This window comes from Camarhynchus parvulus, chromosome 3 (genome assembly GCF_901933205.1).
Source record: "Camarhynchus parvulus chromosome 3, STF_HiC, whole genome shotgun sequence".
Lineage (NCBI taxonomy): Eukaryota > Metazoa > Chordata > Aves > Passeriformes > Thraupidae > Camarhynchus > Camarhynchus parvulus.
Genome location: NC_044573.1, coordinates 110,517,698 through 110,530,500, shown reverse-complemented (window position 1 = coordinate 110,530,500; position 12,803 = coordinate 110,517,698). Strand labels below are relative to the sequence as shown.

Here is a 12,803-nt window from a genome sequence, read left to right as displayed (position 1 = left end):
AGCCCCTTTCCCAGCTCCCTCATCCCCTCCATAGTTGTGACCTTGTCTCCTCAACAGCAGGAAGTGTTACTGTGCTTTCCAGGACACTTTCCTTTATTTATCCCCCAAATATATCCCTGATCCTCATATTTTAATCTCACACCCCACTCCTCTGTCCCAGCTGCCATGAATTCACTCCCCCAGTACCTCTACCCCAGGGAATTGGGAATTTCACAATCACTATTTCTCCTCCTCTGCACCTCCACCACCCTCTTTAAGAAATTTATTTGTTTTCATTCCAAAACCTCATTTTCATGCCACTCCTGGTCCATTTCCTGGGTTTGCAGAACAAACCCAGTGTGTGATCTCTGGCCTTTGTTCATTCAGCAGCACCTCTGTTTTTGGAGGAGCCCATGTGTTCTGGAGGCTGAGCTGACACTTTGTGCTAGGACACATCACATTCTGTGCCATCAGTCAGTTCCTGTGTCCCAATCTGTTTGATGGCCTGGATGCAGAGAGCACAGCGTGTCACATTGTGGGACATCATCTCCAGAATACATTTCCAAACTGGTTTCAGCTGCCACTCTTGCTTTCCTGATCTGTTTTGATAAATAAACTTATATATTTTTCAACAGCATTTGTGAAAATGTTCCATTGAGTGATATCAGGTTTTTTAAATAATAGCAAGGATCCCTCATGTCAGGACAGCACCACAATATTACAAAGAGTTGCGGGTCCAATAATTAAAAAAATTCAAAATTCAAATTGTTGAATTGCTGTGACATAGCCACCTCTCCTTTTAATTTGTCATGAGCAGATCTCTCCTGATGGAGAGGATGGAACTGGAGAAGTGAGAGGTGAAAGAAACCCAGCAGATCCTGTTCACCATCTCTTTGTCAATGCTGAGGATCCAAAAGACTCATCAGAGGTGGAGTCATAAATGACCAAGGTTGGGGATCGATGTTTCTGTGCTGAAAATATCCTTTGGGAGACAAAGGGGTTTGAACTGTAACACTTGGGAGTTCATCTGAGATGACAGGATGTTTCCTTATTGCACAGGAGCTTTTAGAACTGACAGTTCTGCTCGTTGAACTAGACCTGAAAAGAAAGAAGGGCTTCTGTTTCATCACCAGCTAGGAAGGATTTATGGATGAAATTCTGCCATAAATCAAAAATCTCATCCCACCCAAGGACAGCAGCCCTCTCCCTTGTGTGCCTCTCTTTAGTCCTCCAAGAACCCCAGTGAATCTCTGATTTCCTGCTTTTTTTCCCCCCCCATATTTTGTAGTTTTAGAAATCCTAGAATTTGAAATCCGAATTCCACCCTCAGGAACAAGGAAAAATGAGGGGGTCTTAGTTTGGGTTGGAAAAGGGGGCATTTAGTAGGTAATTCCTATTCCTTCAGAAGCACTTCCTGCAATCTTTCTCTTTAACAGCCAAACTTTCCCTCTGTCCTTTGCAGACCATCCCAAAAGCATTTTCTGGTGTCCAGGAGAACTTGGGACAGGGGATGGATATAAATAAAGTGAATGATTTCACTCTCTGTTTGAATTAGTGAGGATTTGGAACAATCCCATCCTAGCACAATTTACCAAATCCTCATTTTTGGCATAATTTGGTACATGAGATGTGTGTGACTTCTCTTGGCACACGTATCAGGTATCTTTTTAGAGAACTAAACCCTTCCTTTAGGGGCAATATCTCTTGGGTTAGGAAACAGTGAAAAAATAAACATCCTAAGGTTTAAAAAATCAGGCTTGAAGGTATTTAGGCCTATAAATGAATGGTCTATAAATGAACTACTTATTTTATAGAAGTATTGGCCAGTTGTGGCTTTCACAAGTGAAAAGTGAACAGAAATTCTGGAGCCCTGAAGTTCCTAGAATCAGTTCATTTACTCAGGCACAAGTACAAACCAAGGTCAGATCCCTATTTTCTAAAGCAAGTGAATGAAATATAATTATTATATTATGCCTTATATTCCACTTTTTGAGATAATAACCTGTGATATCCTTTTATAGCTGCTTAAGAAAATTCTTATGTTCCCTGATCTATTTTTTCTCCCAGATTCCCAACCCCTCAGTAGTCCAAATCCTCCACCATGGTGGTGTGATGGGAAATGTAGGAAGAATGTAAGAAAAGGCAAAAAAGAAAGGGGAAAGGAGTGGTTCAAGTAGCAGCTGATTTCTTTGGGATGTTTCCATCCCTGCTTTTCCCTTTTCCTCCTCCTTTCCCCCATTCTCATCGTGACTGTGCTTTAGGAGATGGAGGAGGCTCCTGGTAATTGGTTAATCAGCTATTTTCAATTCAATTCCTGGCTGTACTTACCATGGAAAATTAACAGTCCTTGCGTATAAATATGACCCCTACTCCTGGATTAATTTGATTATGCGAGAATCTCAGTTTTCATTTAAAAATAATAACTTTCTGGCTGCTCTGATGAAACAAGTTTGGATATGTAATCTAAATATTCCCTAATGGCTTAAAAAAAATCAAAAGACAAATATGAAGAACATATGAATCTCTTGTTAATAGAATTTAAATGTTCTCAAATCTTTGCTGTGATTGCTAGAGATGGAATATTTTGAGACCAGAAAATTCCTGATTTTCATTCACTGCTGGATAAGCATTCTCTGAAAGCCAAACCTTTTTTTAAGCATCTTCATTTTGGGTCCACAAAAAGAGAAGTGATGTTCATTAAATGACTGGGGCTATCTTAACCCTGAGTTCTTTAAATTTCCCTGGGCTTGTAAATCTGTTTGGAACCTAAGTCAGGCTAGTTTGAAGGGAAATATTTTTTACGGAACTTTCCCGTTTGAACATATTTCACTGTTAAATTTATCTATCATGGGTGTGATACCATCAACCCATGGAACAGGGAAGATAAATAAAATATATCCTAACAAATAAAAATGTGCCAGAGTGCAGGTCTGGGCATTGGAACTCGATTGTCCACACTGATAAATTGCTGGGATAGGATCAAACATGATTTCAGCTGGGCTAATTAACTTTTGGATAGTTTGTAGATACGAAGTTGTCTGTTTGAGTGGTTTAGTGGTACAGACTCATGGTGAGGGCAGCAGGGAGGGAGATGGTTCTACCTGGCCTCATGAGACCCCACCTGCAGAGCTGCTTCCAGATCTGGGATCCAACAGCAGGAGGATGTGGAGCTGCTGGAGAGAGTCCAGAGGAATCCACAAAGATGCTCCCAGGGCTGGAGCCCCTCTGCTCTGGAGCCAGGCTGGGAGAGCTGGGGGTGCTCACCCGGAGAAGAGAAGGATCCAGGGAGAGATCAGAGCCCCTTCCAGGGCCTAAAGGGGCTCCAGGAGAGCTGGAGAGGGACTGGGGACAAGGGATGGAGGGACAGGACACAGGGAATGGCTTCCCACTCCCAGAGGGCATGGATGGATGGGATACTGGGAAGGAATTATTCCCTATGAGGGTGGGGAGGCCCTGGCACAGGGTGCCCAGAGAAGCTGTGGCTGCCCCTGGATCCCTGGAAGTGTCCAAGGCCAGGCTGGATGGGGCTTGGAGCACCCTGGGATAGTGGAAGATGTCCCTGCCCATGGCAGGGGCTGGATTTTTTTAGATGGTTAGATGGTCTTTAAGGTTCCTTCCCAAACCATTCCATGATTCTGTGATAATCCATGTGTGGACAGAACTTCACCGACAGTCAGTGACTCTTTAGCCAAGGGCTGCTGTAGGACCATAGTTAGAAATTATCCAGTGAGAGGTGCAAAAACTGAGCAATGCCTAAGAAGTATTAAGGATCTGTTTAGCAACTTTTGATTATCTTTCCATGTATTTTGGATCTGTGAAGGATTATTGCTGTTAAAATCAAGAGATTCTGAGGAGCACAGGCCAGACACTGCACCTGTCTGAAGCAGACTTTGCCTGAAGCTGAAACTGAATGTCAGGTCCTCCAGGATCTGTGTGGCTTTCAGCTCCTACTGGCTCTTTTCATCAGGTAGCACGGTGTGTCATTGGAATCTCTCAGTCTTAGCTTGGAAAATTTAGAGGTTTGGCAGTTGATGATGGAGCAGCATTTGGAAGTTTTGAGAGGTCGTTGTTCATAAATTTATGAAAATTCGGACTGTGTGGATATAAATGAAATAAAAGTAAGAATCTATTCCTTAACTTTACTTGGGAACCCTGAGGATCGAGGAGATTTTAAAAAAGTGACATAGAGACGTCTCTGGAAGTGTTCCAGGCCAGCTTGGACAGGGCTTGGAGCAGCCTGGGATAGTGGAAGGTGCCCCTGCCCATGGCAGGAGGTGGGACTGGATGAACTTTAAGGTCCCTTCCCACCCAAACTGTTCTGGGACTTGATGAACCATGTCCTTCTAATTCAGCTTTTCTGTGCCCAATAATGGATTGACTCCATAAATTGACATTATTTGGGTGGAATGTGCTGTTTTCAGCCCCAGAAATCTGAAATGAACTCACAGCCAGTCCAGTGCTCACTGGAAATCTCTCCATGGCTCTGTAACACCAGGTTTTATCCTACTTACTGCAATCCCTTGTCTCTGGAATGACAATGAGCTTGGAAAAGTAATTTATTCTTTCTGTTGGCAAGCTGCAGGGATAGTCCTGTTTTTTTCCATTTCTGTGGGGCCAAACTATTCCTGATTTTCTGGAGTTAGTTAATCCAATTTGTAGGTGAGAATGAAAATATTTTCACATGGAAAACTGTTCAGTAAGAAGCCCCAAACTGGGACATTCTTTACTACTCCTTAGGGAGAGTTGTTGTTACTTATACATTGCTATTTAGGTGTTGTTACTTTCTTCCTAAGGTTGAATGTGTATTTTGTTAAGGCCCGTTTAAATTTGGGGTTTTTTTGGGTTTATTTTTTACTATTTAATGCATCTGTGCAGGAAATACTGGAAAAAATAGTGAGCCAAAGTATGAATGACAAGAAAATGAATCATTTTATCTGGCTGAGATCTTAGAAATTAAAGTATGAAGACATTGGGAGACAACTTGGGAACTCTGAAAATATTACTTTCATTCAAGCCCGTCTCACCTCTGAAAGTTTAATTTTAATTTTAATATATTGAAAGCCTGGCCATTTGAAATGATAACTGCTTCATACATCATGGATGTCACTCACTCTGTAAATGAAGGCAGCTATCAGGGCGAGGGCAGGGTTAGTTTATTTGATCTTACAAGATGTTCTGTAATTTTTCTGACTGTTCACTCCTCTCCCATGGCTGTCGATCATGTTGGGAATAGCAGCTACAGCTAACGAGGTTGAAACCTTGGTCGTGTTACTCCCACTCTGGAGCTTCCCAACAATTTTCTTCCCAAAGCGTCTCTCCTGAGGCACAGGACAATCAATTTTCCTAAATACCACCAATTGACTCATGGCACCTCTTGCTCCACTTGCAGATAACCCTGATTTCCCCTTCTCTCTGACTGTTGGTAAATGTTGGATGCCAGCTGGGATTAGGAATGTGCCTCCCTGCTAATGAGAAATATTGTTTCCAGAGAATTCACAAGTGAGCCCACGTTCCTTATCTGACCTGGTTTATTCCTCACCAGCATCAGGACTAAAGGAATTAAAATAGTGCATGCATTGAGAAAACATCTTGATTTTCTCCCTGGGAAATATATTGTGAACAGAAAGTTTTATTTTGGATTCAGGCAGTTGCGTTTCTTGCCGCCGTTGTTTAAAATGTGCCTTAGCAGCAAAAAATCAGTGTGGGGATGGCAGTGAAAAGGTTTTGAAGTACAAGAGGGCAGGGATGGATGGGATATTGGGAAGGTTCCCTGTGAGGGTGGTGAGGCCCTGGCACAGGGTGCCCAGAGAAGCTGTAGCTGCCCCTGGATCCCTGGAAGTGTCCAGGGCCAGGTTGGACAGGGCTTGGATCAACAACCTGGGATGGTGGAAGTTGTCCCTGCCCATAGGAATTGTTCAGGTTTCAATGGATCCACAAGAAATAAACAATTCATTTTATGCAAAGAAAATACTCTATAACATTTTAACTTGTTTTTTTCCCCCCCCATCTAGATAAACATCACGTCAATGGGAACAGAATGGTTGAACCTTTCCCAGAGGGAACACAGATGGCTCTGTTTGGTAAGGCATCAGTTTGAAAATAAAAGCTCAAAACTCTGTGGTGTTGCTGCATTCCAAATTTCTTAATTTCAGCCTGACTCCTTTGAGTTTCAGCACCTGGGCTGCTCCTGCCTTTTTCCAATCACTGACACCAGCTAAAGCCACTGGGCATTTTGGAGATGTCATTTATATGTCATTTTCCATATAAAGAAATATACTAAAAATGTTTTTTTCTTAGTTATACAAACAGAAAATGTAAATCCTGTATTTTGTTCCCTAAAAAATCCAAAATAATAGCTTTTTAAATGTATGATCATTTGTCTAAGATCATTCATTAGTTTAAACAAAATTCTGAAGATATCCATGATTCTCCACACTTTAAACCATGCAAGGAGCTCCAGCTGTTTGGACTTGGAGGGTTGTTACCTTTTACATGCCCCAAACCACACCTGCTGGTTTCTTCCTGACCTGGTGAATTCCTGTGGAATTCCTGTCAGGAGCCATCAGAGCTGGAGAAGGGGCCAGCTGGAAAAGAGAAAAAGTTTGATTTCTCTATATCTGTCTCTTTTCTATGAAAATGTCATTCTTTGAGCCTGTTTTGAAGACTTGAAAAGGTGTTTCTCCAGAGAAATTAATTACTTCTGGAAGTAATAAACATCCTAAAATGGATCAAAATCACCCTTTCCAACCAGGATCTGGACTTTACCCAAACCTGGGAATTGTCAGAGCTCTCTTTTTGGGATGTGCTGATGTTAGTCCTTAAGGCAAGCCTTTGGGATTTGCTGGGAAGAAAAAAGTGGATTTCTATGGCAGTTATTATTAAAATTAATTGCTACAGAGAATGAAAAATTTCCTCATGATGTTTTGATATAACTGAGTTGTTTACAAAGGATATATTTCTCTACTAACATGTGCAGGATGGTCCAAAGTGCCTTAGGAAATGTATTATATTCTATTAAATATTTCTCTGTCTGTGATGCTGAAGTAAATATTAAATCACTCCTTGATACACATTAATTTAATACTCCAAAAATGATCTTTTAAATTGATGATGGCAAAAAATCTTGGTGAGTGTCACCTTTCCTGTGGAATTAATGTTAGTATAGTTTCATGGATGAAGAGGAGAAATGGTTTGTGGGTGTCACCCTTCCGTTTCCAACATGATTTATTCAGCTTCTCTTCAGAGTTCCTCCAATCCAGTGTTACCTTTCTGTCAATGTCTCCTTCTCTGTGGATTTTGGGAACATAAACAAATTATTGGAGTGGTGGAATGAGTGATTGTTTCATAATTTTCTTTTGGAGCAAACAGAAAATGATTTTAACCTTTTAAGCTCCAAGGCTGAGATGGATTTGGAGATTCTTCTTAGAATTTCTTACAGCAGGAAGGGTCAGAGGATTCTGCTAGTCTAATATTGATGCAGTCTGTGCTGTTTAGATTTTTTTTTTAAATAAGCTCCTTTTGGGTTTTTAAACATTTTCTGTGTCACCATCAGATCAGATTTCCAGTGTTTGTGATGGGTGTTGGTTCTATTGTTGTACACAATTTGTAAAGAATCACAGAAAGCAACAGAATTTAATTGGAAAAATGCAAAATCTTATTAAGCAGCACACTTTGAAGCATTCCTGAGGAACTCTCTAACATTCCTATCAAGCCTGGGAACTTCCATTGTTTTTCACTTGCCCTAGATTTTCCACTGGGCTGTGATTGCAAGTGTTGGGCTTAAGTGGTGAAAGCTCAGGCTGGTGCCATCTGTGCTGTGAAGGAACAGAAAACTTCCACATCCTGATTTTTGCTATTGGACCTGCACTGGAATAGTGCACAAACCACAACTCTGGTGACAATCCCTGGCATTTGTTGGTGTTGGCATCCCAGTCCGGGGGAGATGGCATGGGAAAAGGGAGCTGCAGTTAATTTTCCTCCCTCCAACCCATGTGAATGGGAATGAAAGGCCAGGTTGGATGGGACTTGGAGCAGCCTGGAGTAGTGGAAGGTGTCCCTGCCCGTGGAACTGGATGAGCTTTAAGGTCCCTTCCAAATGAAACCATTCCAAGCACTAGAATAAGAAAACTATCAGGAATTCCTCTCCTGGGATTATTACTCATCCTATCCATGTGTGATCCTCTTAACATCAAGTTCTTTGTATTTTGGGACTCTGTAAACTCAGGAGAGAGCCTGAGCCAGTTGAATTTCTGACTCCTCCTCACCAAGAGAGGATTTTCACACCCCTCTTCCAGAAAGATCCTTTAATCCTTGGGACTCACAGGGAAGAGCAGTAGTTAGAAGAGATCCTTCTTCCTGTCTACAGAGGGTCTGGATTGTCCCTCACTGGGATTATCCCAGTCTCCCTCACTGGGGTTATCCCAGTCTCCCTCACTGGGGTTATCCCAGTCTCCCTCACTGGGGTTATCCCAGACTCCCTCACTGGGGTTATCCCAGTCTCCCTCACTGGGATTATCCTAGTCTCCCTCACTGGGGCTATCCCAGACTCCCTCACTGGGGTTATCCCAGTCTCCCTCACTGGGGTTATCCCAGTCTCCCTCACTGGGGTTATTCCTGACCCACCTGGACACAATCCTGTGCCCTGTGCTCTGGGATGACCCTGCTGGAGCAGGTGACCCCACTGTGCTCCCTTCCACCCTGACCCATCCTGTGATTGCTCAAAAAGATCTGCAAAGCCCAAAAGTTGGTTGTGTAGAGACAGCCAATTTGCAGTGAATTTTCCTCTTGCTTGGATAGTTTTAGATGCACCAATAAACTAGCAGAATAAAATATAATGCAGGGTTGTAAACACTGAGCCTTCCACCTGCTGCAAAACGCAGTTGGATTTCATTCTACAGCTCCCTCTCCTGCAAAACCTCCTCAAGATGCTCTTCCTAATGGTGCCTTATTCATTTGATGGTGTGACTGCTTGTTTGGATCAAGGGACAGGGTGAATGTGCTCAGGGCATTGTTCCTACAGCTTTCCCATCTACCCCAGAACCTCACAGATTTCAAAGGATTATTTAAATTGTCTCGAGGCTCTCCTGTTGTCTGTTCAGCATCACCCAGCTGCTGGAGGTGCACCTATTGTTCATCAGGATAAAGAAATGTGTCCTTGTTCCTGCAGTGGGAAAAAAACCCCATATTTCAAGGGTGAGGATGATTCTTTAATGGAAATGTCTTAATGCTCCCCATCCTGTGACCTTGTAATCCAGCTCCCAGCTAAGATTAAAGCACTAAGGGAACATGATGTGCACAGGCACAGCCTGACTGGAGACACTGGAATGCTGTGTCAGAAATTCCCTATTCCCAAATTCTGTGACTGCTGCCCAGAGAAGTTGTGGACTCCCCATCGCTGGAGGTGTTCAAGGCCAGGCTGGATGGGGCTTGGAGCTACCTGGGATAGTGGCAGGGGTTGGAACTGGATGGTCTTCAAGGTCCCTTCCAACCCAAACCATCCTGGGATTCTGTGTTTCCATGGAACAAGTGGAACTCAATGTTTCATGTTTGTGTTATAAATGATAAAGTAGAAACTTTTCAATGAATGCCTGTCCAGAAAGTTTTCTTGGAAGTTTTATGGCCATGGATATATTCAGTTAAAAGTTCTTTGTCTTAAGAGACTTATTTTTACCCCAAACCTAATCAAAACTCAAAAATCCAAATATATATAAGGGGGGGGGGTGTGATAATATTTTGAAAAGAAGCAGTTTAAGGTCTAAATTCAACTTAATTACTAGGGGTAAAAAAAACCCCAAATGCCTGAAAGCTCCAGAACATTGACCACTTCAAGAAATTAGCCTTTTCCTCAGCACCATTGTAACTCTTGCATATTTTAAACACATTTAAATGCACTTTTGCATCATCATAACAACATGGAATGGTTTGGGCTGGAAGGGACCTTAAAGATCTCATTGCAAGCCCCTGCCATAGGCAGGCGAATTATGCTCAGAGATGTTTCTCATCAGGTTTCTGTTGAATTTTTAGCACTCCTTTTCCTTATCAGCTGCTGCTGCAAGACTCCAGTTTATCCCAGAGCGCCTCTGGATTCCCTAAGATTTCTATGTCACCTGATTTCTCCAAGAGGAAGCATCGTGCATATGGTGTGTGCATAGAAGGGCTCTTATTTACCTCCAGTGAAATCTGGCAATAGCTCAGGTTTGTAATTACAACACTTTTAAAATGTAGGAGCACATTGAGCTGTGTTTGCTTGACATAGACTGGCTTGTAATGGGATAATTGGTTTCTTGATGTAAACAAAGTGCAGGCAGAAATAGGATGTTAAGGAACTGATAAGGTCTAATTATGGATATTTTGGAGCTGGCAGACAGATCCAGGGCTGGTCACCTTCTGCTCTGCACTTATTCGACAGCAGCACATTCCATTAATTCCATGGGTTATGGAATTGTTATGGATTGTTGTTGTGTTTTGCCTGAGTTATTGTGTCCTGTCACAATTGCATTCCCACTGCTTCCAAAGGTTATTTAAAAAATCAACAAGGGTCCACCAGGATTGTCCAGTGAGGTCTCAGCTGTTCCTTGGGGCTCTTGGAAAACTGAGCTCCTCCAACACACCCTGCTCTTGGGGGCTTCAACTCCTTTCCGTGAAGGTTGGATGGTGTGGTATTCACTGGGTCCCCAGGATGAAGGAGGAATTGAGGATCTGACTCCATGTTCTTAAAAGGCTAATTTATTATTACATTATATTATATTATATTATATTATATTATATTATATTATATTATATTATATTATATTATATTATATTATATTATATTATATTATATTATATTATATTATATTATATTATATTATATTATATTATATTATATTATATTATATTATATTACACTAGACTAAAACTATACTAAAGAATAGAGAAAGGATACTTACAGAAGGCTTAACAAGATACTAATGAAAAACCCATGACTGACTCTTTAGGGTCCGACACAGCCTGACCACGATTGGTCATTAAATAAAAACAATTCACATGAAACCAATCAAACAACCACCTGTTGGATAAACAATCTCCAACCACAGTCCAAAGCAGCAAAACACAGGAGAAGCAAATCAGATAAATAATGTTTTCATTTTTCTCTGAGGCTTCTCAGCTTCCCAGGAGAAGGAATTCTAATGAAGGGATTTTTCCAGAAATATGACAGTGACAGGACGGGGCTTGGAGCAACCTGGGGTAGTTGAATTTATCCCTGCCCATGACAGGGAGTGGAACAGGATGAGCTTTAATGCCCCTCCAACCCAAACCATTCTGTTTCTGTGGATAAAGGCCTCATTAGGGCAACTTCTCAACTAAAAGAAAATGATTTCCCTTGGAAGTGGGATGATGGGTTCAAGAACAGATAAATCCATACAGGGTTGCTTTTTGTCCCCCCTGGAACAGCTGCTGATGGCTGTGTCAGAGGAGGACCAGCCTTTTGGTCCAGCTGAGTTTTCAATGACTATTTTTCACCAGGAAAAGAAAATCTCAGGGAACAAAGTTTGGCCCTCAAGAGAAATACATTTTTTTTCCCTTTCCTTCTTTTTTTTTTTTTTTCTGTAGATAGTAAAAATAGAACAAGCAATTTTTCTCAAAGAAAAAGAAGAAAACTTAAAACAATGCTACACATCAGAAGATGTTTTATCGCTATCTGAAGAAAATGTAAGACTTGATGATGCTGAAACAGGCGTGTTTGCTCTGACCCAAATGGAGGAGAAACATCCACAGCAATATCATCACATGGTGCAAGGATTGCGTTGTGGAAGAATTGAGAGCCAGAGGGAATGTATTGCAGAAGGGGTTCATGTCTCCTATGTTAATTCTCTTTCAGCATGTGGAAAAGAGAAGAAAATGTATTAATTGGCTGGCTTTGCAGAGTTCTGAGGCATTAATGCAGTCCTGTATTCAGGAATTAATGCTGTCCTGTTTTTTTCCTATTTTATAGTGATGGGAAAATGGACACAGCATTTCTGCAGCTCTGGAATGAGAGAAAAAGCCTGGAAATCAGGGCATTACAAAAGGGAATGGCCTAAAGGGAGGCTGCTCTGTCCCTAAACCAAATTGTGGAGCCATTCTTACCTTTCCAGTGTGTTTATTAAAGAAATCTACCCTTAGTTCCCATTTTCCTTTTTCCTCTCTTCCAGACACTGATTTTGTCTTTTGGTTGCCTCTTTGAGAGGTCTGAAACTCAGCCCAGTTCCCACCTCCTGCTGTGTGGCCCTGGTTCATCATTATTGCAGCCACTGCCTAAACATGGACTCATGGGATGGTTTGGGTCGGAAGGGACCTTAAAGCTCATCCAGTTCCACCCCCTGCCATGGGCAGGGACACCTTCCACTATCCCAGGTTGCATCAAGCCCCATCCAGCCTGGCCTTGGACACTGCCAGGGATCCAGGGGCAGCCACAGCTTCTCTGGGCAGCCTCAGGGTTTCCCCACCTTCACAGCCAGGAATTCCTTCCCAAATCCCATCTATCCCTGCCCTCTGGGAGTGGGAAGCCATTCCCTGTGTCCTGTCCCTCCATCCCTTGTCCCCAGTCCCTCTCCAGCTCTCCTGGAGCCCCTTTAGGCCCTGGAAGGGGCTCTGAGCTCTCTCTGGATCCTTCTCTTCTCCAGGTGAGCACCCCCAGCTCTCCCAGCCTGGCTCCAGAGCAGAGGGGCTCCAGCCCTGGGAGCATCTCTGTGGATTCCTCTGGATTGTTCCAGCAGCTCCACATCCTCCTGCTGTTGGCCTCAGGGCTGGAGGCAGCTCTGCAGGTGGGGTCTCACCTGAGAGGGGCAGAGGGGCAGAATCCC

The 12,803-nt window shown here is 42.6% G+C and overlaps 1 protein-coding gene across 1 annotated transcript in view; it reads left to right on the top strand.

Moving 5' to 3' along the window:
• MSRA (methionine sulfoxide reductase A) overlaps window positions 1-12,803 on the top strand; it is a 239,638-nt gene that overhangs the window by 80,610 nt on the left and 146,225 nt on the right. The window contains exon 2 of the mRNA XM_030946428.1: window positions 5,991-6,059. Coding sequence (XP_030802288.1) covers window positions 5,991-6,059 — 69 coding nt within the window. The remainder of the gene's footprint in view (window positions 1-5,990; window positions 6,060-12,803) is intronic.